This window comes from Astatotilapia calliptera, chromosome 17, assembly GCF_964374335.1.
Source record: "Astatotilapia calliptera chromosome 17, fAstCal68.1, whole genome shotgun sequence".
NCBI classification, from domain to species: domain Eukaryota; kingdom Metazoa; phylum Chordata; class Actinopteri; order Cichliformes; family Cichlidae; genus Astatotilapia; species Astatotilapia calliptera.
Window position 1 is genome coordinate 16,738,385 of NC_137438.1, and position 27,093 is coordinate 16,765,477.

Consider the following 27,093-nt stretch of genomic DNA (forward strand, 5'->3'; position numbering starts at 1 on the left):
AGGGTTGTAAAACAGGGGGAGGTGGTGCACACACTTATCCCACACTGTCCTGATGGCAGCTAGCTTGTCTCTCTGCCGTCGAGCTGGTCTGTCGTCTCGGTTATCAAAACGGATAATCCTGGAAATTTTGTGGAAGTTTTCCAGAGACATTGATGCACGGAAAGGTTCTTGCCGGTTTCTGCATCCCACAGGGATTCTGTGGATTCCCCTTTGGACCTGAAAACTCCTGCAAGGATAAGAACCCCAAAGTAGGCCTTTGGGGTTCTTGGAGGAATTTGGTCTCCTTCCACCTCTCTCCAAAAACACACCTTCCTTCTAGATTACTGCAATCCAGAATAATTTTCTGGATGGAATCTGGGATGAAAAGCTCAAATGAAGACTTGATGTCCTGCACATGAGTAACTGTCAGCCGTTGGCCCTGGCCAGTAGCAGCTCTGCAGGGTGGCTCATTTCTTGGGCAAGAAGACCATTCAATTTCACCAGTTATTGACATCCATATTTCTTCACTTGCCGTCTGGTGGGCTTGTTCTGGTCCTGGAGCTGGCAGCAGATGGGGTACTCGTCTTCGTTTTGTTACTAAATGGTGCTCAACCTCATCCTCTTCTTCAAAGTCACTGTCAGACTCTGAATTTTCAGAAATGTGAAATATTCTGAAACCTCTTTGTCAACATCATCATCCGAAGCCCCTCTCTCTTCCAAAATCAATTGGATGGCCCTCGCAGCAGATAATCTTTTGCCATCTTGATCAGTTGTGATAAAGAACCACACTGGCAAAGTCTTATTTATAGTATTATGCCCCTAATTTGCAGGTGGGACAGGGTATGAGAAAATAAAATTTGGATCCCTCAAGAAAGAGGGTAAAATGTGTGGGAATGTAAGGGCAGACGGTGTTGATAGTTGAATTTTCAACAATGTTGCAACTTTGTGCGGGAGCAGGAGGGGAAGAAAACACTATCAGCAGCACCAGAAAGGAGGAAGACAGAGTGTGGGAACACAGGACCTGCACTTTCAACACTTTTATTAGACCTGGGTCCAGTGGACCCGAACACCTTGTATGTAATGTAAATGTGTGGGGGGAGGTACAGTATGAGGTCATTGAAAATTAGTTTATGTTCTTCACAGAAAATAAGCCAAAGCCAATGAATTTCAGGTTGAAAAAATAAATTGTTTAATTTTTCTTTTCAAAAAAAAACTGAAAACGGGTCTCACAGACCCGAACACCATACAAGGGTTAAAAGGTAGAAAAGCTGGTCATCCAGTTTCATATTGGGCTCTTTGTGGATGCTCTGACCCACAAGGAAAGCCAACTTGTGGGCGTACTGGCAGGGAGCAGGCACTCTGATGATCCCCTAAAGCACAAAGAAAAACAATCAGGCATGACCAACACAATGCCAAAGTCAGTGACATTTACACAGTCGGGGAAAATTATTTGATCCCTGCTGAATTTATACGTTTGCTCACTTACACAGAAATGAAGTCTAATTTTTAATGGCAGTTTTATTTTAACAAATACAGAAAAAAAAAACATTATATCAGAGTTATGAATGGATTCACATGTCACTGAGTGAAAAAAAGTATTTGATACACAAGTAAAACACAAGTGGGTACTTTGTGAAGGAACTCTTGGCCAGTACAGCCGTATAGTCTGTCACCAGGTTTGCACACATCTCTGGAGTGATTTTGGCCCGGTCCTTTTTACAGAAACTAAGTCCTTTAGGTTTCTCAGTTGCCACTTGGGAACTCAAAGCTTAAGCTCCCTCCACAGGTTTTCTATACAATTGAGGTCTGGAAACTGACTAGACCACTCAATGACCCTAATGTACTACTTCTTTGGCCGGTATGTTTTAGGTCATCATCATGCTGGAAGACTGATTCGGACTAGGGCTGCCACGATTAGTCGACTATCAAAATCGTCGACGACTAATTTAATAGTTGATGTGTCGTTTGAAGCTTTGTAAGATCCCAAAAGACGCAGGAATAAGTAGTAGTATTTAAGGGTGTAATAACGGACTGAAGCAGAAGATGGCAGCACTGCATGTACAAGGATGCCAGCTGCCGTTAAACCTTGAAGAAGAGGAAGCCTAATGATAGTTATATAAGAGCAGATGCTGCTGGTGCAATAAGCGGTACGTTTTACGTCCAATGGATGCATGATCTGATTAGTCGACTAATCGCAAAAATAATCGGTGACTAGTCGACTATCAAAATAATTGTTTGTGGCAGCCCTAATTCGGACCCACCTTTAGTCTTCTGTGCTCTTATTGGAAAAACACCTCCAAAGTACAAAGTTTCCACCTTCATGTTTGACTGCAGAGATCATGTTCTTTGGCAATACTCTGCATTTCTTGTCCTACAAATACAGCGGGTTGAGCTGATGCCAAAGAGCTCAATTTTGGTTTCATCTGACCGCAGCACTTTCAAAGCCTTCTCTAAATCATTTAGTTGTTCACTGGCGAACTTAAGATGGGTGTGCCATGTGCCTTCCTGGTGTCCGTAGTCCCAGCTGCCTTCAGATCTCTAACACGCTCCTGGCATGTAGTTTTGTGCTGATGACCACCTTTCTTGTGCACCCCATGAGCAAAGATCGTATGTGGAGCTCCAAACCGAGGGCAACTGATGGTCATTTTATATTTCCAGATAATTGCACCAGTAATTGTCACCTTCTTACATCCCATTCCCTGTTTGTCCTTTGACAGCTCTTTTTCAATTACTGAAAAATATAATTAATTGAAGAAATTGATTCTGTAGACAGGTGTGCTTTATAATTAGACACTCTTGAACTCATTGATTGTAATTTGCCAATTTGAGTCAGAATTCTGGCTGGGTTGTAGGGGATCAAATAATTATATCACTCATTGATTTTTGACTGATATTCTCCCTCCATTAAAATTAAATTGTATTGCTTTGTAAATTTTTAAATTAGAGTCGATCATTCAAAAACGTCATCATTTAATGAAAACTCCTTAAAAACACTGAGGAGAAAGACGCCTGATTATGACCAGTTTAGATGAAGACAACATTTTCAGTGTAGAAAGATTTCTACTCAAAAAGGTCACTCTGATGCCAGCCTACCTGCCAGTTGTAGTACATGTGGCAGAGCTTGTAGGTGAGCCGCTGCATGTGATCTGGCTTGAGTCCACTGGTGTCATACACGACATTGTAGTGGGTTGGTGAGACACTCTCACTGCGAACAGCCTGGCTCACAATATAGAAGTCATACCTAGAAAACAAACGTGCAACAGTACTGTCACAATACAACTGCTCCTATGTAAATATCAAAAGACCGTTAACAGCTAAAAACAAAAAAACAACAAAAACCCCGCCCCCCTCAAAACAAGACGTACCACTCTGGCCGGGTGACCTCTGCGTCAACGATGGTGCCAGGAGGAGGATTGGACACCTTGCCATTTATGTGGGCGAAAAACCTGCTGCTTATGCGCTTCTTCACCACCACCACACTCAGCTTTGGGCTACAACAAAAAGACAGAGGCTCTGGGAAAACCTGACACTTCTACTAAATAATCTCAACTTTGTTCTTTAGATGCTCAGGAATAAATACTAACAGCACTACAAAAACGTCCATGTTCCAACCAGTCATTTTACTTTACTGTCCTTACAATTCTCAAATCAAAGGAAGGAATCATGTATGACCATTTGTATTATCAATAACCCCACAGTGCAAATTTAACTACCTCTGAGGGCAACGGTTTTTAGAGATTTAAAAAACACCATAACCGTTGGAGATGTAAAGACTCACTTGTAGTCTTGCCCCACTGACTTGATGGAGTCCATGATCTGCTGAACCTCATAGTTCACCACACTGTGCAACTGCCCATCCCCCACTCCGTCTCGGTAAACGATGATGCGTGAAGGCAGACAGCCATTGAACCTCAAATACTCTTTCAGGGCAGCTGGAAAACAAAGTGTTAAGACAGTTTCTGAGATCCTCTGTGTATTTAAAAGTAAAAGTTTTTGAAATGACAAAAGAAACTTGCCACTCAAAGTCTTCTTCAGCTCATCCATGATCTCCTGACCTTTGTGTTGCAGCACACACTTTGAGAGCCACCTTGAAAAACATTTGAATCATTAACTGTACTATTGCATTTAAAGGCTGGGAAACCACACACACACACACACACACACACACACACACACACACACACACACACACACACACACACACACACACACACACACACACAAAACGCCAAGTGAGGCCTTGTTTGCACATGTTGAACGTAACCGAGAGCATTGCACTGCTCCCAGTGTGAATTCCCACCTCAGTTACAGAAACCAACCTGCACATGCTTTGGTTGAGACTGGCCACTAGAGCACCAATAGACCTTTTCCCAGCAGCGGTGTCATGGTAGCAGTCGATGCCCACGATCATCAGCTGTTTGAGCTGCACAAACATGACAATATCACAAGGGGTTGCCACAGCAGGTAGCTCCGGATGTATGACTTAGCAGATTTTCTTTCTTTTTCTTAATGTTGGACAGCTACAGAACCATAGATGATTTCTGCACCTCCAGAGATCAAACTGGGGATCTATTTTTAAGAAGTCATCCCAAGGACAGTCAGAGGCATTGTGAACCCAATCAAACCAGTTTTGGATGAAAGGAGAAAAAAAAATACATTCTCATCTAAAGCACCAGAAAGTTTAATCAATTCAAAAGTTACTACTCTTTGCTTTCCAAAACACCTTAAACTTTAATCTCTGACATCTGAAGTATTTAGTTTGTGTGGGACTTACAGGGATTTCCACACTCCAGAGTTCCCCTCCCATCTTGCAAGCCATCTGCAGCGCAATCTTTGTAGCTATAGTCATGAGTGCCTGAGGTCGGCTGAGGGTACGGGCCACCACACACTGGCTGGGAGTGGGGCAGTCCACACAAAGGAACTTCTTAACGCTGTCATACTTATCCTTCCTGTTGTTGGGGAGGACTACCACCACCTAACAAACAGAAACACCCTGAGGTCTGGTACCGCTTTGGGAAACGTCAAAATTAAGATCCCTGATGACAAAAATGCATTGTGACATAACTACAATACACTGACCTGCAGTTTCTGTCAGTTATAAAAAAATGGCTACAATTCGAGCATTTAAATGCAAATGTGGTTCATAAAAAAACATTTTAGACCTGAAAACTGAAAAGTAAATGTACAAGTGTGTGCACTTCACACATCACCAACCATCTCTATCTGGGGTCCGACACTGTGCCGTAGGGCTGTGAGGAGAGACTCCTGATGATCTTCATACTGTATCCTATAGAAAAACAAGGATGCACGATAACGTTTGTGAATTAAAAGACAAGACAAGAAAAAAAAAAACCTACAAGTGTTACAGTCAAAAATTTCACTTTACATACATGACAGTCCATTGTGATAAAAAAAAAAGTGTTGCAGAAATACTTAAAAATGCTCAACTCACATGACAGGTTTTCCCATGGCAATTCCCAGTGGGCCTGAGACTCTGCTGAGGGTCTGTAGAAGAGAACTGGCTTCATTGCCGTTACGACGGGTGTGAAAGAGGAGCCAGTTGTTCAAGGGAGGAGCGCTTATCACAGCTAATCCACGCATCTCTTTGGCCCAGTCAGCGGCCCAGGGGTTGTAGTCATACTATGTGATAATTATATTAAACATATTAAATGAGCCCTTAAATGTATCTGTTTAATTAACTGAGAAGAAGAAATTATACCGAAGGGGCCTCAATCTGGACGGAGGCTTCTCAAGCTCCAGGATCTCGAAGTCCTGCTCCGGCAGCCCTGGTACATTATCATACTGGGAGGCATTGGAGCCTCGGTCGGTGCCGGGGGCGTAGCCCTTGGAGCGTGGCCGGCGGTGAGGCTGAGCGGTGTCATCTGGGCTGGAAGGAGCCGGCGATGGCCCTCGGCTCATCTGAATTTCCCGCAAAGCTTCTAGCTTAGTCTCGGAGGGTTTGACCCACTGGGGCCCAGGCATGTCTCTGCGGGAGCTAGAGGCTGCGTTGGAGTTGTGGTTGGCGATGGCGTGAGCCTTTCCTCCATCCACAGCGGTCATCTGTGGTGTTGGGGTGGGGGCTGACAGCGGTGTCTCCCCCCTCTCTGGTATGGTGTAGGTGGATTGCTTTTGTGTCTCATTTGAGATTTCACCTGACCCCCTTGAGTGGGTTTCCCTTTTGTCCCCCTTGTGGTGACGGATCCGTTTCTCCAGCGATTCCCGGTGGGCTCGGCTCGGGGGCCGTCCGTCCTGCTGGGGGTCCGGTAGAGGACTTGGCTCCCTGGGGGGCTCGGCTGGCTCCGCGTGGCTTTGACTGTTGGCCACGTGGTTTGCTGCGGCTATCTCAGGAGGAAGCTGCCCTAGAGGCTTCTTGGGAAACTCGTCCTCTTTACCTGTAAAAGATCGGAGGGGGAAAAAAAGGTGTAAACGCATTAGAACGCCATCAGGAAACAAAGGTGAGCGGTGATGACTGAACACACTGTGTGGCGCTGGTTCACATCTGATGACGTGTCACAAACGGGCACATGAATTCATGCAACAACACTGCCATAGAGAGTACAAAATAAAGGAGAATACACTCATGAAGACACATAATCACATATCCACAGGCAAAGAGTGGGAGGAGGATAGGGAAAAAAACATCAGAAATAATGTTTGATATAAATTCCCATCATGGGAGACTCAATTAGGAAGAGACACTCTACTGAGCGTGCTCTGAAATTATTAGTCTTTCTACATTTCATTAAACAGTACTCGGCTGCAGTAGTAGCTCCAGGCTTGAAAGGTCATACAGAAATATTTCTTGATTAATGAACCTTCTTAAATGCACTGAGACTTATAAGTACAACTATAAAAAGAGAGAGAGAGTACTCAGCTTCTACAACCAGTACAAGGTTTGACATTAGTACTCAAACTTGCTGCTTTACATCTGAAAGAAATGAGCAGAGCTGACAGGAACACACGGTGTGGGTTATGTGGGTGTTTTAAGGGAAAAAGTGATGACCAGAGTCAGGTCAGGACGACAGCAGCTGGAAGAAGTGGAAGCGCTGTGGGAGTTATCCAGGAAGTCGACTTATTGGACCTGCATCCACAGACTAAAGAGCGTGTGCGTGACGAAATTACCCACTGACCTCGGTCACTTTTGTTCCACCACAAACTGCTTAAAACCCACCGGGGGACAAAGTTAACGTCTTTCACTTATTGAATTTATTGTTTTAATTTAAAGAAATAGAAACTTGGGATTTTCTACAAATTTCAACTGGTTAAATTTTTTTCCCTAACCAACTTTTCTGTTTTGTTTTCTTCGTTCATTTCCATTCACGTTTATTAGACGAGCCAAAACACAATCCTCTTTTTCATTCGTGCGTTTTATTAGATAACAAAATACAAATCAAACTTGTGTTTCTTCTGCTACTGCAAGACTACAGCCCTCAATCAAGAGGTTTATACAGTGCTGTGAAAAAGTGTTTGCCCCTTATTAATTCCATAGTTTTTTGCATATTTATCACACTTACATATTTCTGATATTGGAACAAATATCAATATAAGACAAAGATAAGGGAAGAATACAAAACGCAGTTTTTCATTTATTAAGGAGCAAAGACGTTATAAGCCCTTAACCCTAATAACTGCTTGTGCCACCCTTCGTAGCAAATGCAATCAAACTTTTGCAATTACTGACTACGTGTGTTTCACATTGCTGTGGAGGAATTTGGGCCCAGAATTGTTTTAATTCAGCCACACTGGAGGGTTTTCCAGCACAAACAGCCTGTTTAAGATCAAAGCACATCAATGAGATTTGCGTTTAAGCTTTGACCCAGCCACTCCAAAGCCTTCACTTAGTTTTTTTTTGAGCCATTCAATCACTGTCCTGCTCCAGGTCCAAAGTGCTTCAGGACACAAACTGATGGCTGGAGATTCTTCTTCAGGGTTTTGAATCTTAACTGAGGTAAGTAAGGCCTGCAGTTGTTCAGATTTTGTTTTAAGTGTCCTTTAACTTGTGTGATGCAAACAGAAAAGTGATACCAGTGTAGTGAGCGATTGTTTTTCCAGCATGACTGTAGAAATGCTGCTGTAGAGTCTTTTCACCTCACCTGCTGACAGGTCAGAGGCAAATAAAATTGCTCTTTGAAGTCAACACCCCTGTATTAAATGCCATTTCTGCAGTTGTTGGAAGCAATAAAGAACTCAGAGTACTGAGTAAATTACATGCTGTGGTGATTAAAAAAAACTTAAATTAAGCCAAGTAAACACTCAGAATCATAAAACTGTCAAATCTCACAGTTCAGCCTATTCAGACACAAGGATGCAGATTAAAATAGCCCTGCTGCACAGCAGCAGCACATGTGGCAGCAGATAGCTGTTAAAACATAAGTTTAACAAAAGCCTCCAGTGTTCAAAAAAAGGCCCATTATCTTGTCAGCAGGCAGGAAAGCGAACAGACTACTATTAAAGTTGTGTGGGCTCTGGAAGAAAGGAAAGCCCTTCCTCCTTCAGCTACAGCTGCTGTTATAGAGGTTTATATAGTGTGACGCAGGAGGAAAGCAACCACACAGGAACCTGGAAAAGACTGTGAAGACAGGGGTAGATGCATTAAGGACCTTTATCTAAATTTACGGCTGTGCCTTTAAGTAACATTAGCACAAATGCAAAGTTAATTTAGAAGATGAGGAATTTTGTCTCTAAAACTAAAGTTCTCCACACAGAGTCATGCAATACTTTTAGTTTCCCACCAGATGGCGCCTTATATCATCAATTTTACATCTGCAGCCACATTGTAGTCCAAACAAAAAGGAGAAGGGGATCAAAAACTAAAGGTAAGAGATGAGCTAACCATTGAAGGACTCCAAATAAGCAGCAAAGCAAGTCTGAAATATTATGCTGGAAGATCAGTTTGTGACAGAAACAAAGAAAAATAAACCCGAGTGCTGCGGGACAGACAGGCGACAGACAGGACGGACTGACTGTGGGACAGATGGACAGAGACATGGAGAACGAAGGACCAGTCAGGATAGCCCACCGGTTGCTGTTGTAGGAGGGAATGTGGCCGCCGCTCACAGCCACACTTTTGTTGTTGTTGGCTTACATTGTTTGAAAGAAGAGGGGAGAGAAGGCAGATTAATGAGGAGACAGAGCAGGATTCGAAAAGCACAGTCAGCTGGCACATCTGGACCGGTGTTTGACTTTGTTGTGAACACGTATGTTTGATGTTCGCACTGCAGCCTGGCTGGACCGAAGTTGAGCTGGGTCAGACCTGGCTGGTCACAACGCCCTCTACCTACAGTAGGGGAGCTGGCTGTTGGTCACATGATCACAATAAAAGAGCTGGCTGATTGCAACTGACTGTACCAGTGTTTTTGAGGTATTTACCCAGTTTGAGCTTACATTGCATGTGTAGGGGTTAACTTAGGTTCAAACAACCTTAATGTGAGCACTTATCCCGGCTGAAGTTGGGTTATAGGGTAAGTAAATCCAGATAAGGGAAAGAAACCATGGATATGTTAAGCTTCCTTAGTGGTACAGAGCCCAGGCTGAGTGAGAACCTACATAGACACCAGTTAGTTTGTTTGTCAGGGCACCGACTAACTCTGACTAATGTGTCTATTTTTGTGTAGTTGTTTTTGTTTTTTTCCCTTTCTTAGTGGTAGCTCACTCATCTTGTGGACTTCAGGTGGACCCTCAGAGGATCTTCATGTATGGATAGAGCCACGTTAGTACCAGCTTGGGTGTACGCTGATTCTTTGATTCCCTTTGGCCTCTTGATTGTGAACATCTCAAACAATTTTCTTACATTTTGCCATTAAATAGAACAATTAAGAAATGTTGGAAGATGTTTCTATTTCCAAATTTATAGAACTAAATTGCTTTTTCTCCTGACCAACAGATGAAGTAGATCATAGATTGAGTGTTCAGCGATATCCTCAAGAGTAAAAGTGTAAAATCTGACATTTGGCTTGGATTTGTTTGTCACATTTGCACTAAAAGGGCAATTGGAGGTGAGGTTTCTGGAATTGTTTGTGCATAGAGGAACTTTTGTCACTCTCCAACACAAGTTTAAAACCAACTGGAGATTGATTTACTTGAGAAGAGCAGACTTTTTGATAATTTATAGAAAATGGATTGTTTGGTGCAGAAGTACCTGGTGCGGGCAGCTCCAGCTTCGCCCTCCTGAGCTGTGTATTTTCATTTAACCTAGCTAACGCTGTTTCTAAAGCAAGAAATGGGTCTGTAATATCTTGTTCCTGGTTATCCATTTTTTATTATTATTGTTTAACAGGAATATATTAAAAGAACAAAAAACCACAAAAGACAGTTTGTTTGAAAAAACAAAATGAAAAAAAAAACACAAACTTTTTATAAGATGAGCTGAACTAATTCAGCGAACAGAGATACCGCGCGAAGAGCGATTGAAGCGAGCTGCCTTCGTGTGCGTGTTCGCCTTGTCCTCGTTGTCCTCGTTGTCCTTGCGATCCTACCGGTCCTGCTATTCCTCCTTCTGAGATGCCCTGAGAATTTGAGGGTAAGATACAAACAGTTAGTAAAGTTAAATAGAAAAGGGATAGTTTTTATAAAATGAGAAAAAGCGAGACCCTAGAGAGACTGACCGTGATTGGGTCTCAAAGGCAGGCGCGGTGCATTTCGTGTGTCTGATGGCGGAGAAGAAGAAGCGTTTCTGGGGCTCCGATTGGCCGGAGCATCCGGAGTGAGATCGGAGAGCGAGTCTTGCCTGGCCCCGGCGGACAGGCGCAAGTTTTTCCCAGAGGGTCGCGGGAGAGAACAAGCTCCGGCGGGGATGGAACTGGGGCCGGATGAAGCGGGGCGATCTAGCATAGAGAGCAGATGCTGTCTGTCGTGTGTGGAGAGACGGATGTTCTTGCCTGTGGATCGCTCAAGCACTGGTGGAGAAGAATTCGGCGAACTCGAAAAAATAAAGCTGTCCAAGTCTGAGATATCTAGAAAGTTTGATAAAAATGAAAAAGAGGGTAAATGTTTTGTTTTTCTTGTACAATTAGCTGTTAAGAGGGAGAACAAGAATGAACCAAACCAAACCTACCAACTCGATCGAGAGAACCAAAAAGAGAGGAGTTGAGCTCGCTTATCTCAGAGTCTGAAAAGAAATAACAACGAGTATTTACAAACGGGGAAAAACAGTAAAATATAAACATTATATGAACAAGAGTGAGAAAAATGAGGTACCTGATGAGGACATGATCGCTGCTAAAGTTTAGTGTACAAACGCACTTTTTAGCTCTGAGTGTTAGAGGCGAGCTTATTTATATTTTTAAAAAGTGTATTCCAAGTGTTACAGAAGCTATTTTGCATGGCTTTTGAAGATGAAAAAGCTTTTGAGAGAATGGTAAAAAGGAAAATGCGAAAATGTAGTTAGAGGGGGAAGATTAACACTTACCGAGTGATATGCACATAGGGCACGCGAAGGCAGTTGTTGTTGATCCCTGGTTTCGTGGCTGTTGCGAGCTCGCAAGCAGTCTGAGCGGCGCCAGTTGTTGATATGTCTGAAGTCAGAGGTCTTCTGGGAGCTTGACGGCAGTCTTAACCTCAGCGGGAGATCATAAAATCAGACCTGGAGCCGATTGGCTAACCGGGGTGCGAAGGGAGCTGTGCGATTTGTTATGTGATTGGCAGGGGGCGAAGTGAGGGGGAGTTGGTCTCTGGCGGAAAATTTTCAAACGATGTAAGCAGCGCATTTAGGAGCAGAGCGGGGAACGAACAAGGAGGAAAAAATTGTGCTCTGCTCTGGAAGGGTCGGCGATTAAGAGCGAGGTAGAACTTAGACTGTGCGTTGAATTTTAGAGGTTGCTAGTAAGAGGGAAGTTTTTGAAGAAAAAAGACTAAGGAGTTTTCCCCCTGTTTTGGATTATAAGGCTTTTGGGAATAGAGGGTAGCTAACAAGTTATTCTAGGGTTTTTGGGGAAATCGCGGAGGATTTTTTAAGGAGTTTTCCCTGCTTATGTTTCTAAGGATTAGGTTAAGGGGGCTGCGGGGATCGCGAGAGTTTTTTTCTGAGTATGAGTTTTATTCTAAATCTACAAATGCATATAAATCGAAATAAAGTTTTGCCCCAAGGCATGCAGCCTGTATTTCCGGCCATACTGAACGTTACAAAAGCACAAGTTTAACTAAACAATTTTAATATGGTTTAAGAGATTTTTAAACACATAAGCACGGAGCCCGAGAGAGCACGGTCCGGAGACCTGTGATTCAATCAAAAACCAAAATACTTCACCCGGTATCTTTGTACTAGTTTGTCTGCATAGCTTGAATTCAAATATTTAGAAAAAAACTGAAAAAAACAGTACTATGTGAAAAAGAATTAAAATGAAAAGCTGAACTATTAGTGCAAGTAATTAGTAAAGCTTTTAGTAGGATGAAGTATTTACTGTTTAAAGAACCTCAGTTTTTGAACAACTTTGCTTTAAAGACTCAAGAATTCCTGTTTCAGAAACAAACATCTAAGATGACATTAGTGTTGTTGTTGCTGTTTACGACCACTCACCGGGCAGACGGACGAGTGTCTGGGATGCCATGCTGTCAATATGAGTTTTCACTGGTGGAGTCCTTCCAATCTGACGAAGAGCCTGCAAACGAGTCACCCTTTATTAATCATGTTCCCATAGAACCACATCACACAAAACATCCTAACAAAACAAAAAACAAACAATTCCTCCCCCAAAAAACAGATCGCGTACCTGAACAAAGAGCTTGGTGCACTTGATATCGATGATGAGCGGGACAGAGTAGTCGATAGCCATACGCCTGGTCCTGTAGCCTTTGGTGACAAAGGAGGAGAGCCTTCGACCTCCGCTGTTCCTCATGGAGAGGTTAATGACAAGGTCGAAGTGGTTCTCCTCCAGGTAGTTCATGATGCTGCGCTGCTTCTCTTTGGTGGCACATTCATCGCTATCGTACTCCTCAAACGGCCAATCGATTGCAGTCACCTGTACAAGGAGACAAAACAAACTTAAAGACAATATCTTAAAGAGTCTTAAAGTTTCTATCCTGATTTCATCCTGTCATAGATTAATACTTAAAATAGAGTGTTATTAAAGTACTTAAGTGAACGCCACAACTATGAGCAATGACATTTCGAAATAAATTTCTGCTGTTTTTCAAAAGCTCTAGCAAAATAAAACATTTTTTACAGTTACATTGTATCCATGTATAAGTGCTGCTCATCTGGAATCTTTGGTTTAATGTGCAATTCAAGAGGAATGATAAAGATGTAAAGGGTTACCAGGATTAAAGCATTTAAAAACAAATACACATAAACACGACCATATTCATGAGTCACTCACAGATGTGCCACTACAAAATAAGTCGATTTTGATTTAAATAAAGTTTGTTACTCCAAAAAACGAAGCCTGTGTTAAAAGAATTACCTTGACTCCATGCTCTGTGTAGAAGTCAGCCGTGCCCATGCTGGCATACAGGTCATATCCCAAAGACTCCAGGGCCTGCACGGTGGGCAGCAGCTCACTCTTGTTCTGCAAACACAAGTCAATGCAAATAGTTTGGATAAACCATAAAATCATAACATCAGTGCTGAAAGCTGGAAAAATCTATTTCGTTTACTATGCTTCACACAACCGGAACACTCTCCAGATGCTCCTTAAAATCAGATCACTTTTAAACTTCTTAAATCTATTGTGGTAGACAGACAGTTTCAGTTTCAGCTCATCTTATCTGACATCGATGGCCTTTTCATACAGTTCCATTTGCTGTTTTTTTAACCCAGCATTCATATCTTTAGACTTCCCTGAACCACGGTCACCCCTTAATCTAGTTTTTATATTTTCTATATTCAGGCAAACAGATCATAATATTTCAACGCCGCAGAAAAAAATGTGGTTCGATGATTTTTATTCCATTTGTGTTGCTGAGATGGTTTTGATCGAGTTTAACTACATCTGGTCTCATGGTGATAATATTTACAGTTATCAGCTGTTGGTGGAATCATCAACAGCTGCTGTAAAAACAAATAATCAAGGTTTGTTGCTTTTCTCGTTAGAAAAGTAGCAGATGCATAAAATCTGTTGTTTATTCCCATGTGACTGATCAGCCACAAAAACATCTGCCAAACATAACCCACAGTTGTGACTAGACTTTAATGTGCCACTAAAATGCATCATTCGTACTTCCAGCTGCATCACTTGTGAGCTGAACTCACTGTTCACATCTGGATCCCTATCTGTTGTGTTTTTGTCAGTCGAAACCTTTAAGTACCTTATAGCTGCCGATGGAGAGCAGGATGTTCTTCTTGGGGATCTTGAAGCCTGTGGAGAGCATGGCTTTGAGGTAAGCCTCGTACTGGTTCTCCCCAAAACAAGCTACTTCTCCAGTGCTGGTCATCTCCACCCCGAGCACCACATCAGCTCCGGCCAGCCGAGAGAAAGAAAACTGAGGGACCTGGAGGACATTTGGTTGAAAGCAATCCGTGATGCTCAGTCAGATGAGAAGACAAAAGTGATTTAACATGAAGGGAAATATTTATGATTGCTTTCACACTACTTACCTTGACTCCCACAATCCCTTTCCCTTTCATCAGGCCCACTGGCTCCACGTCCTCCCCGATAATGTACTGGGTAGCCAGAGCCACCAAGTCCACTCCCAGTGTCTTGGACACAAAGGGGAACGAGCGAGAAACTCGGACGTTGCACTCGATCACTGAGCTGGTCATCCTGAGAGAAAAAACACAGCGGTCATTCAGCCGCCACTGTGTCAATCTGCTTCACCACTGGCAGGATGGACCAATCGTGACGCAGCTTTCTGACGGCCAGCTCTGTGCTTTTAGAGGGAAACGTGGATTTAGTGATAGAGGACAAACCTTAGTTTGGATTCTTTAAAAGCACTTTATCTAAAATAACATTTCATGCTGATAATACCCTAATCACAGAGAAAGTTACCATTAAGTTAAAATAAGACAGTGATTATTTCCTTTCCTACCCACCTCTGTACAGCCAGTGCTATCTGCTTGTCTGAGAAGCCCAGCTGCTTGGCCTTAAGCATCACCTCTGGAGGCATGGAGCTCTCATCCTGGACGGAAGGAAATTAATCCAGCATCTTAATCCATTTCGAACAGCTCTTAGTTTTTTCATGTTACGTCTTATCGGCCTTACCTGATTGTAGGTCTCCAGCAGCAGCTCGTGGTCGGCGATGTTCTTCATCTTGTGCAGGAACCAGCGGTCGATTTTGGTCATACAGCTTTTCCACAGTGTAGCCAACTTTGAATGCTGCCGCCAGCACAAAGATACGCTTATCTGTAGGAGTCTGCAACTCCTGGTAAGCAGAGGGAGCACAACATACTAACTGTGAAGTAAAGTGCTGCTAGTTATTTGCCAGCCATGAGCATCAGCTCAGACATTTGGGCTTATTTTCTCAAAATAAATAAATAAATAAAAAAAAATCAGCCACACACATAGTAGCAGAACATGATTAACAGCATGCAATGAAACATTCTTCAAAAAACCCAGAAGCAGGAAGCATTACAGTAGTAGATAGCTCAGGGGAGATCTGGCACCATCTACTGGTCCCGTTAAGACAGAACAATACAGTTTTGACCTTTTAAAATGTCCTTATCACAATCATTTATAGGGTCACCATCCTAATAGAGGTGTAGTAAAACAGATCAACATGCTTTAATGTGCTGCACCATCACTCATCCTTAAAAGCCGATGGCATTGCATAGCAAAAGCACCAATGTTGTGTTCTGACCAAATATGAATCATCATATCATTGCATGGTTGGCTGAAAATGGTTAAAAATCTTTCAACCTGAGATAAAGTATTTGCTGACACTGCAGTGAACAGGTCGTGCAGCAGCAAGGCATTTTTTAACCAGTACAACCATTTAACCTGGACTTCAGCTATGGGAGGTTACCTTTTCAGAGACAGGCTTGATGGTGTGGTCAAAGCCAACACAGTTCTCATCCACCATCCTCAGAGCTTTCTGGAAGGCTTCCTCAAAGCTACGACCAATAGCCATCACCTCCGCTGTTGAAGAAAAGGTTCTAGCACTGAGCACAATATCCATAATAAGCACCTGACTTACTGGCTTCTCTGCCCGCACTGGTAAAGGTTAACTTAATAGTTATATATATATCATATAATATAAATGAAATGATATCATATAATAAATATATGATATCATTTCATTCTTTTCAAAGGTTTATTTGCATGACGCACAAACAGACACAATTGAAAGGTACAAATGTGCATGACACGAATTCAAACGTGGTGCAGATGTGTGTCACAGGTTGATCTGGCTGTAGGCTGTGGCACTTGGCCAGAGGTGGCGCTGGTTGACTCGACTCCATGTTAGTGCACAAAGTAAACAGCTCGCTGTAGTTGTGAAGCAAAAACGCTGAATTCGGAGAAACAAACCGTGCGAGGGGAACGATGACGACGACAAGAGTCTCCCGATCGTTTACTCTTGCTGTCCTGTGAACAACAACGGCGTGGTGTTACTTGTTTGCTGTTTTCGCGATCGCGTCGCGCATGAGGATATCACCAGGTAAACTCGCCACATTTTTAAGCATTTTGTTGTTCAACAGCATCAAGACTGACGGAGTGTGTTTGAGACAACCTCACAAATGTCACAGATGACACATTTGGCGTTTTTTTTGCTGGTTTGTCGGTAGCAGCTCCTGAAACGCAAGACTGCCACACATCTGTTCGACCAACGCCAGTTGATCTAAACGCCAGTAGATCTGGAACACCTGCAGCCTGCACATCTGCTGGGGATGTAATGCAAAGCTGATAGGATACCCCCACTGCCAGAGTACTGATTACAGCACCCTGGTTTTGGGACTGTGTAGTCTTAGCGGGCAGATGGTATCATCCATTTCAGTTACTACAGTCAGAGAAAAGCCCCGACCCCGGAGTACCTGTCAGGACCGCAGCAGACAACGAAAAATTGAACTACAGTACGCGTCTTCGTTTTATTTCTCTAGTGCCAATTAAAAGGCATGTAAAAGGGGCGCTTCGTTGGCTACCTTAAAGTTACCTTCTGATGCTGTGGCAGGACCAGGCGGGGCAAATGCAAATCAAGGTGGTGCTAATTGGCTGGAAAAGCCCTCCGGCAGCACTGTCTTTGGAGGGTGGAGGAGCAGGACTTAAAGGGTGTCCTGCTCTGTCAGAAAAGGAACCCGTGCGCTGAGTCTGCGTGTTATCCGCTGTGAAGGCTAGAGGCGTTTCTGTTTCTCTGCACCGTCATTTCTTTTAAATTGTGATCTAAATAAAACCCCGCTTAAAATATCATCAAACGTTTAGGTTACACGAGACTTTTCGGGTTTTTGAGTGTAAGTTAAATCTAATTATGGCCATTGGGTTGCAGACTTGATTACTGAGTCACTTGCAGGTGGTACAGTTAGCACCATTTGCGATTTATTTTCAAGAGCAAAGGTAAGCAAAATTAAAAGTAAAATATTTAAACGGATACGAAACTTTCGAACGCAGTAGCTAGTTAGCATTCCGGCTTAGACATCCTGATAATTTACATGCTAATCAATAGGGCGCCTTTTCAAATTAAGTTTAAAAAACCCAGTCTGACAGCTTTCACTCCTACACAAGTAGATACTCTGTGGTGCTTGAAAGCTTGTGAGCCCCAATAAAAGAATAAATACATAAATAAACAGACGTAAAATACCTGCATTTAAAAAATGAATTAATATGCTTTTTTGAGGGAAACGATATAGTGCAGTCCATTAAGTGGATGAACTGTATGAATCTATGCTTTGACTGTAACCAGTGTGTAAAAATGTTGGTAGATATTATTGAAGAAGTCTCAGTACTTTAGACAGTGTAAATGGTAAAAGTAATCGTTTTGAATCTATTCCACTTTTCTCCAGCTTTCTTTGGTTTCATTGTCCTTATAATAACCCTCGGTCAAAGGTCTTTAAAGAAAAGATTAAACTATTGTGGTGACAGACTGTAGAGGTTGAAAGTAGCTAAATTAACTGTATAAAAAACTCCTGAACTTTAAGTGTTATAAGCTGCTTCTCTGATTTTTGTTGACCATTTCATGCTCTGCAAAGCTGCATACAAAACTATTTTTGTTTCCAATTAAATAAAGCGTTCTGTATATAGAAGAACAAATTTAATTAAAACAAAAAAGCTTTTACCTGTTGTAAAACTGGTAGACATGTTGATTCCACTCTCCCAGACAATGATCACACAACGTTTATTTTACAGTTTTTCATATGTATGAATCCTCTGACTGAAAGTTTTGTTTTTCCTTCCTCTGAACCTGACAAAGGTATGTGCATCTGTGCACTCAGTTGGTCAATGATTAATAAGTTCGTTAATGAGACTGTCAAACTCCACTGGTTAGCTATTATATCTTGACAACAGACATACGTATCTATCACAGGTCAATTGGGATTACCTATGGTCTCTATGACACAAGAAAACTGGTGCTTTTCCCGAGGAGTTCGAGTAGAAAAGTGCCATATAAGAACTAGTCCACTTCCCATATTTTGAACCTGTCTGTTGCATGGTACTTTGTTATTCCTTTGCATCCTACTGATGTTTAACTGAATAAAAATTGTTTGGGAGTCTGGAAGCATCTTGTACTTTTATATATCCTTTGAGCATAATTGACTCAGGAATGGCTCTTCCTGCTTGGTAACGCTAGTCTTAGCAAGTCTGATGTGAATTGAAGAACCTGCAACTAAGCATCAGTAAAGTGGGGAGTTGGTGCTGGATTTCACAACTTTTATTGAAGTTGCTTTTTTTTTCTTCATTTAAAAAAAAAAATAAAATAAAATAAAAAAGACACAATAGTTACTTATACAGCGGAATTGCAGCTTTCGACCAGAAAAACCAGTTTTATGAGTTTGCAGTGACCAGTGCCATCTTCTGAAGTATGCTTTTGTAGTCTGCACTACATCAGTTTTGTTTTCATTTGTTTTCCAAAAACTGGAAATGAGTCTTGAACTTGAGAAAAAGTTAAAATTCCTGTCAACATCCACAAACATATGTGAAAAGTAGAAAATTAGAAGGTGATGCATGTGTACTGTACGCAGCATTTCACTCAGTGTTGCTGTGATTTGCTTTTTCATTGCACTGCTGGCAAATTTTCAATAAATCAATTCTGGCAACCATCCGACTTTCCTGCTGTCTAACAAAAATGCTTGTTAATGTCATTAACAATAATATTTAACACTAAATTACACAGAAATACAATGTTTTTGCACATTTTGCGGCATGTGTAAATAAATGACATTATTAGGAGCTAGGCTACTTCCAGGTTATTTTTTAAAAAAGGACACATAAACCTTTGTAAACATAAGAACCATATGACACAGCTATAGCCGAACATTTTTTCCAGTTTCTACATCAACAGCTAGTTAAATTAAAAGTGTTTTCAAATGTAAAATGAAATCAAATAAAATGAACCAACATTTTTTTGGCTTTTTCAAAAAAACTTTATTACATTAGGTATTTTTTACAATATAACAATCTTCCGGGCATCTTCCTCTTATAGTTTAGGTGGTCCAGCAAGTTTCCATCCCTCCATCTTGCCCACTTTTGTAAAGAAAGCCAGTGTTCCAAGACCCAGGCACGCAGATGTACCAGTTATAGCACTGTGAGCTGGAGACACACACACAGACACAGCACACAGTATGATTTTAATTAGGCAAACCAAATGCTACTGTAGAACTGCAGAGACATTTTCTCTGTTACTGAACAGAATCTAACAGTATGTATGATCTTGTTTTCCCCTGAAGGAAATCGGTTGTCCAACATGCACAAACATTTGACCACACAGCACATTATTAATGTCTTTGAAAAGCAGCTTAGAGATGGTGGTGACTCAAAGTGGAGCCAATGAGCATCGTGAAGGGAATCAATAAGAGATATTGATATTAGAATCAGAATCGCTGAATTCTTATCAGTTCCCATCCCCACTGTGACTTTAAATGAAAAATGTTCAGAACAGATTTAATTAGCCATAACAAGCCGTCTACCATCATCACCTGTTAGTGATGATAAGAGTCACTGCAATTCCTAAACTTCTGATTAAGCAGCATTTCCTCAAGCAGCAGAGCAGAGTTTACACAAAGAACTGGGACTTACTCTAAGATTTAAAGAAAGTATACAGAAAACATATCTTTAAATTCTTGTGAATTTTATATTTATATATTCTTCATACTGGCCAATAAGGGGTTTTTCTTTTGGCCACAATCCATTGTGCTATAAGAAATAGTGCAGAAGGTCCACAGCTGTGATTCTCAGCAATAAGTAACACAAAAAAAGGACTGTTTGAAACTTATGCAGACGTAGTAAGTATGATCAAGTAAAATGTCATTTAGAATTATACTCCAGTGCAGTCCAAGTTCATTTTAGTTATACAGCTGATTATTATTGTGGCACATTAGCACAAATATGCTCTAAAGAGTGTAGTGTGTTAATTGCACATCACACTTTTTATTTAAAAAGGACTAACTTTTGTTGTGTTCCTGAAAAAAATAAATAAAATTTTGAATTCTTGTCTAGTCACATCTGTCAGGACTGATACTTACTTCGTGCTCCCAAAAAAATCCCCGAGACACAGCCGCCGATAAAATAATTCAGCGGGTCGTCTGGAGCTTCACGGGCCTGAGCACTGAGACATGTTGTCATTCCAAAGATGGCTCCCATGGCAGCTGAAAACAGGAAGACAATTTCCCTCATTATTTCAGTCATCCAAAAAAAAGAAAAAAAATTATGGGATCCAAAGATCAGCAGCTAAAACAGCTAAACCCACTACAGGACTGAACATAGAAAATATATCCTTGTTGTGTACTGCAAACTAGAGCAGGCGATATGACCAAAAATATTTATCACGATATACATTTGAAAATTTGCGATAACGATACAATTGACGATATAATTGACACTAGACAAAATACTTTACAACTCCACAACTTTATTAGTGCAAAAAAAAAATCAATGTATTTTCACTTAAACAAGCAGCTGCTTTTTTATGTGCATTAAAGTTATATAAAAAAAAAAAAAATGTAACAGTGCAAATGCAAATCCTTGCTGACAGTTTAACCAAAAGGCATTTCCAGTGGAAATTGGCCGACATATCCTCAGCATAACCATGTAGAATATCCACAAAATATAAAAAGAAGTCTCTCACACTCACACTCACACACACACGGTAATATTATGTTGAAGCACAGTACGTATCACTCCGCGAGGCTCCTGCCTACGGTAGCCGTAATGCTCCGACAATCCATCAAGCGGTGCGGCTTTGTAGCTTAGCAAAGTTGTACAAAAACATTTCAGATTTTCGAGCATCGTGTATGACAAAATCGTTTCGAGGTCAGTAAACACAACCAGAATTCATACATAAGGCACACGGGATTATAAGGGGCACTGTCGATTGTCAGAAAAATCAAAGGATTGATTTTAAGTGTGCCGTATTTACCAAAAAACACGGTAATAACGACGGCCCGCTAGCATGCTCTACCAAAAATAGTGCTTTGTTGTGTATCTGACGGACGAAAGCCAAACCAGTTCCACCACTGAAGTTGCAGCTTTTTCACAAACCAATTCTGGTTCATCCGTTCCATTCAACGATCCGCTTTCGCCCTTCTCATACACCGCGGTTTTTCCACGATGTGCGTATGAAAACAAAGGCACAACGCATGCGCGTTCTACCCATATTCTATCGCGATATTTAATTTTCTTATTGTTGCCCAAAATTACACCGGTATTACCGTGAACGGTATGATATGGCCCAGCCCTACTGCAAACCTGAGATTGAATTTTTGACCATTCCTCCAGAAGCGCATTTGTAAGGTCAGACAAGACCTGGCTCGCAGTTTCTGCTCTAACTCATCCCACAGCTTGTCAGGTTGAGTTGAGGACTTTGTCCAGGCCAGTTAAGTGCTTCCATGCTAAAGTCGCTCATCCGTGTATTTATAAAACTTTGCTTTGCGCACTGGTGCACAACTGGAACAGGAAGGGGCCATCCCCAAACTATTCCTACAAAGTTAGGAGCATGAAAACGCCCAAAATTCTTGTATGTTGAAGCATTAAGAGTTCCTTTCACTGGAACTAAGGCGCTAAGCCGAGCTCTAATGACTGAATGAATGAATCTAATGATTATTCTATCAGTTAACTGGATAAGAAACACCGGTGTTATTAAGAGCATTAATGAATATTCAGCTCCATGTTAAACTATGAGACCATCATCATCACTGCTGCTGCTGCTGTTTAACAGTCTTTTTGCTGAAACTCTGGGGTGTGTGTATGCGCTCAATGTCAAACTTTTTGATATTTATATGCTGTTCCTAAATACGTTTGTATGCAGGTCTGTTTTCAGTCGAAAATGCGGGTCAAACAGTCGCGTTTAACACGTCGGCACGCTACAGAGCCGTGTATTAAATGAAGCATCGAAGCAAAGAATTTGTCTTATGGATGTTTTTATAATTGAATTACTCGAATTAGTCAATGAATCATTGCAGCCCTTATACCACCAACCGTTGACTGTCGACTATTTATCAGTGACCGGCATCCTATCACGGTACCACGCTGGAATTCACCGAGCTCCTGAGTGTGACCCATTCTTTCAAAAATATTTGCAGAAGCACTCGGGATGCCAGAGTGATGGATGTTACACACCGTTGGCCATGGAAGTTATTGAAACACCTGAATTCAACTATTTGGGCGGGTGAATACTTTGGGCAATATAGTGCATTTTTACTTTGGCCAAAACTTTTATGATTTACAAACCTATAAGAAAATGAATGAATGAATGAATGAATGACCTTTTAAGGCTGTGTTTTCAGATGGCATTTCTGCACTAGAAAAATAATTTACTGTTGTAAATTCAATTAGTTAGTCAAAGAAGTGACGATATTGAGTGCAGTGATGTTCAAGGAATTAAAAAACAAAACCACAAAAGTTGTGTTCGGAGGGTTTTTTGCACTTAGAATTTTATTGCCATCAGGGCAGCACTTCACACTAGGGCTGCACGATTAATCGTTAGAAAATCGCGATCTCGATTCATGCTTATGTGCGATCTCATTTCCTAATGACAACGATTTAAAAAAAAAAAAAAAAAAAAAAAGACGACGACGATTGCACCGCATTTTGATCCGGGACGTAATCTGCATGAAAACAAGCGCTCACTCTTCCTGCTCAACAAATGACGAGGGCAGAGCCTTATACCACGTGATACAGAAGCTGTGCCGTGTGATGCTTAAATTAGCAGGGAAAAAAACAACGGAGAGCACGTCAGGGATGACGAGAAAGTGACTGGAGAAAATCCGTCCCGGTCAACCACCCAAACATCAATAACGGGAACCTTATACAGCGCTTCCCTATACCCGTTGAACTTCCGCAGGCACAAAGAAATTACGGAGGCTATCACTTATCACCTGACCAAAGATATGGCTCCCATCAAGACTGTGCAAAACGAGGGATTTTGGAAAATGATCAACACCCTAGACAAACGCTACACAGTGCCGTCCCGCAACTATTTTTCTATTGTTGCGCTACCTGCTCTATACATGCAGTGTCGAGCAACGGTGGAGACGGAATTTCAAGCAGTACAACATTTTGTGGCAACCACAAAACGTGAGACATTTGTTGTTTTTATGTTTATTTATTGTTTTTATGTTCAGTCTCAACTGTTATGAAGTTGATGTGCAGTTAATAAGTGCAATAAATATTTATACTGGAAAAGAAAATCGTGAGAGAATCGTGATCTCAATTCTAAGCCAAAAAAATCGTGATTCTCATTTTATGCAAAATCGTGCAGCCCTACTTCACACAATTATTTAAAGTATGGAATCATAGAAAATCACTGTGTATAGATAAAGAACCTTACTCAGTCGTTGTTGATGATAATGTTATCATCATCATCATAATTATTACTATTATCATTATCACTACCTGTGAATCATTACAAAAGTGACGGCAATTCCTAATCTTCCCAGTACTAAAGAAACTGGAAAAATCTCAGTGCTTCTGACCTTAAGGAGTGGAGTTTTCAGACATGCAGACAGATTTAACATAAACCACATACACTGAAGTTCTTGTGGAGTTTTGAATGACAATACATTTACCCATGGTAACTGTTGAGTTGGTAGCCCTCTGTAACGCTGCCACTGCAGAGTCAGGTTGGAACGCCACTATGTGATAAGCTGAACCAACCAGCCCTGAAACACACAAAACAAACAAATTAAGAAACTTTAGAAAAACAAAAAAAAAGTCAGTTTTGCTGTAGGGCTGACAATCACAATCACTTTAGACCAGCTGGTATGAAGGAGTTTTTAAATTGACAGCAACTTGTATTTATTTATAATCAGTTCATTCTGATCACTCCCAGTGAAAATATTCTGCTCCCGTCTTTTTCTTAGTGCTGCAGTCTCTAAACCATACATCATAGCAGGTCTCACTAAAGTCTTGTAAACCTTCCCTTTCACCTTTGTGAAATCCTTCTGTGACAAATGACCCCTGACACTCATCTTTCCACCCTGTTGTACTGCGTGTTTTGCTGTTATCCTCTCCGTTACTTTCACCATAGAGGACCTCTTAGAGATTGGACGTTCCTCTGGGTATTTTCCCCTGGTTTTCATCGACCCTGACGACCTAACTGAAATTCTGGTTGGAGGTGCAGCAGCACGCCACTGCCCAAGATGCAGACGTGGCCAGCGCACTGGTTCGCTCATCAAGCTGCACCAAGGCTCCAGAGCGGTTGCATCGCTCATGGCCGCAACCTCGTCTCGGTCCCTTGTATTTCTACCTGTTGTTAAATTGCAACAAATAAAATATCTTTATAAAACATGTTAAGTGGCTAAAAAAGATTTATTAGAATATAGAACACGGTCATTAAGATCAGAGGTCTCAAGGAATTAGCAGTATTATATTAGCAGAAGACGTTTGAACTGAAAAGGAAAGTGGATGACGAACGCCGACATCGGAAAGATGGACACTGCTGTATTTCTTTGTTGAGTTGGGTGTAGGTGATGTGCCTTTTAGGTAAGGAGAAACTTGCTATTCTGAAGGAATATAATCTCAAGCGTCATTATGCGACTAAACATGGAGAGCATTATGGAAAGAACAAGGGAGAGGAGAAAATGAGCCAAACAGCTACAAAGAGGACTACTATCCCAGCAAGAACTTTTCCACAAAGCCAGTAAGGACACTGATGCTGCCTTCAAAGCAGGTTATGTGATTAGTCAATTAATCGCTAAGGTAGGGAAGCCATTCAATGAAGAGGAAGAAAGAAAAAAAAAGTTTGTTCAACAACGTTGCTGTCGGCAAACAACGTGGCAGAGCGGAATAATACATTATCAAGTAATATCTATGAACAAAGGTCGAAGTTTCACTGCCACTCCGTGGCGCTTGATGAAAGTACTGACAATGCTCAGCAACTTTCATCAGAGGTGTTGATCATTAGTTTGAGGTGACAGACGAAATGCTGAGTTTGTGTCCCATGTATGGCCCAACCAAAGCTAGAGATATGCGTCAGCAGCTGAGCAGTTTGGTGTGGCATGAAACAGACAGAGCACTGTCCAGCTTTTTGCAGACCCCTTCTCAGCTGATGAGCGTGTCCCCAGCATGCTGCAAAATGAACTTACTGACTTGCGGTGCAACAGTGAACTGAAAACTAAGTTCCGAGAGGCACAGGGAAAAGCAGACCAGACTGCAAAGTTTCTGAGAGTTCCCTTCATCCTTGCAAGAGCTGTCCAGAGTTTTCAGTCGTGTAATGCCCCTTTTTGGAACCGTGTGAGAAACTGGTCTTGACAGTGAACTTTAATAAAAGCAAGTACAGTTCAAGGCTTGTTACTACGCAAACACTCCAGAGGGCTTCCAATGAGATGACAGTGCCAGCAGTGGTCGCCAAGTCATTGAAGTTTGAGACCTGTGAGTAAGATGGTTGCGAAACAGGTCATTTCTATATTTTATATGTAGCCCCTTCGTAAGTCACGTCGTCAAAAGCCTATTTACCAATATAAGCAAAAATATTACAAACACAGAAACATCGGCAATCATTTTTTGGGAGCTTACGACCTGGTTATTCCACAAAGCATGTGTGCGTCAACCTATTAGTTGAGCATGGCGCTATTGTCACGGTCGTTGGTTGTTCGTGTAGTCTAACAAAACAGTCACGTACAGACTTCATATTGACCGTGTCTGATTTTTGTATCGAGGAAACGCTATGGCGCCATGTTCATCTGTATTGTTTCATCGCCCATTACTATCTCAAGGTATTCTAGGTTGTAATTTAAAAATCTTACAGTACTGGTTTACGTGATTATCTGCTGAGCTGAAGCAAACGCACCGCTAACTAAATAATTCACTGAATGTTTGTATTTTAGGAAACCCAGGTCCATCCTTTAGCAAAAGCAAACCTAGCCGTATGTAGCTTGCTAGGCAATCTTAATCTGCAAGTTCAAAAGCGTTGACTAACCCACCACACAGATGACCTGCTTTCACGACCCTGCACAACATGACTTGCAAGTAATTATGTCACCAACGATAGTTACCTAAAGCCGTGCCAAGTTTCGTAGTAATCCATGTTTTTTCCACACAGTCTGTACCTTCCGGTAGGTCCCAGTACCCCATTTCGGACTTATCAAGGACACAAATCGAATTCTCGCGAGAATTGCTCGTGTGGTTTTTGGCGTCTGGCGAACCCACTGGTGCACTGTCGACACCTGCTGGAGAGTGAAGTAAGTACACTAGCACTAGCATATAACTAGATTGCAATGAATAGTTGTAATGTCTACGGAAGTATATTTTGCACTGAAATTATATAAAATAATCTTTAAAGAAATACACAGGATGCGCATATGAAATACGTGACTAATTTACTCAACGCTTCATATACTCTTCAGTATATCAGGTCGCTGTGTTTTAGATGCTCTGCAAAGATCAGACTGCAGAAAAGATATGTTACATCTGAAAACATTTAACAAAAAAATAAATAAAAACACAGTTAACTAGACTAACTAACCAATAATCATCAGCAATTTTGAGCAAACCAACACCATCACTCATTAAATGACTTGTCAGCCTGCAATAGATATGACATGACATCACGGTCATTTTGTAACAGTGTGGCTATGACAGTGTTGTTTAAAGTACAGACAAT

At 41.5% G+C, this 27,093-nt stretch overlaps 4 protein-coding genes and 1 long non-coding RNA gene across 5 annotated transcripts; 1 reads left to right on the top strand and 4 right to left on the bottom strand.

Annotated features, from left to right (window-relative positions):
- Positions 1-1,144: 1,144 nt before the first annotated feature.
- LOC113009486 (piwi-like protein 1) lies at positions 1,145-5,580 on the bottom strand. Its single transcript, XM_026147796.2, has 9 exons — positions 5,432-5,580; positions 5,194-5,266; positions 4,754-4,954; positions 4,299-4,402; positions 3,996-4,066; positions 3,758-3,911; positions 3,345-3,470; positions 3,073-3,220; positions 1,145-1,349 (listed from the first exon to the last, which is right to left on the bottom strand). The coding sequence occupies exons 1-9, from the start codon at positions 5,578-5,580 to the stop codon at positions 1,206-1,208; spliced, it is 1,170 nt and encodes a 389-aa protein (XP_026003581.2). The 3' UTR covers positions 1,145-1,205.
- On the bottom strand, positions 5,483-16,008 carry LOC113009488 (multifunctional protein CAD-like). Its single transcript, XM_080291456.1, has 10 exons — positions 15,874-16,008; positions 15,114-15,273; positions 14,945-15,030; positions 14,510-14,781; positions 14,221-14,403; positions 13,377-13,481; positions 12,687-12,935; positions 12,494-12,575; positions 5,699-6,371; positions 5,483-5,619 (listed from the first exon to the last, which is right to left on the bottom strand). The coding sequence occupies exons 4-10, from the start codon at positions 14,672-14,674 to the stop codon at positions 5,568-5,570; spliced, it is 1,509 nt and encodes a 502-aa protein (XP_080147582.1). The 5' UTR covers positions 14,675-14,781; positions 14,945-15,030; positions 15,114-15,273; positions 15,874-16,008; the 3' UTR covers positions 5,483-5,567.
- On the bottom strand, positions 10,213-12,456 carry LOC145421319 (uncharacterized). Its single transcript, XM_080291457.1, has 4 exons — positions 11,387-12,456; positions 11,033-11,086; positions 10,584-10,931; positions 10,213-10,484 (listed from the first exon to the last, which is right to left on the bottom strand). The coding sequence occupies exons 1-4, from the start codon at positions 11,400-11,402 to the stop codon at positions 10,333-10,335; spliced, it is 570 nt and encodes a 189-aa protein (XP_080147583.1). The 5' UTR covers positions 11,403-12,456; the 3' UTR covers positions 10,213-10,332.
- Positions 16,009-16,153: 145 nt separating the features above from the next.
- On the top strand, positions 16,154-19,738 carry LOC145421321 (uncharacterized). The gene is made up of 2 exons (XR_013902658.1): positions 16,154-16,506; positions 16,634-19,738. It is a non-coding gene; the product is annotated as an uncharacterized LOC145421321 (long non-coding RNA).
- Positions 19,397-26,668, bottom strand: ndufa11 (NADH:ubiquinone oxidoreductase subunit A11). Its single transcript, XM_026147663.2, has 4 exons — positions 26,486-26,668; positions 24,059-24,151; positions 20,519-20,641; positions 19,397-19,586 (listed from the first exon to the last, which is right to left on the bottom strand). Exons 1-4 carry the CDS (start codon positions 26,562-26,564, stop codon positions 19,474-19,476), a joined length of 408 nt encoding a protein of 135 aa, XP_026003448.2. The 5' UTR covers positions 26,565-26,668; the 3' UTR covers positions 19,397-19,473.
- Positions 26,669-27,093: the final 425 nt, after the last annotated feature.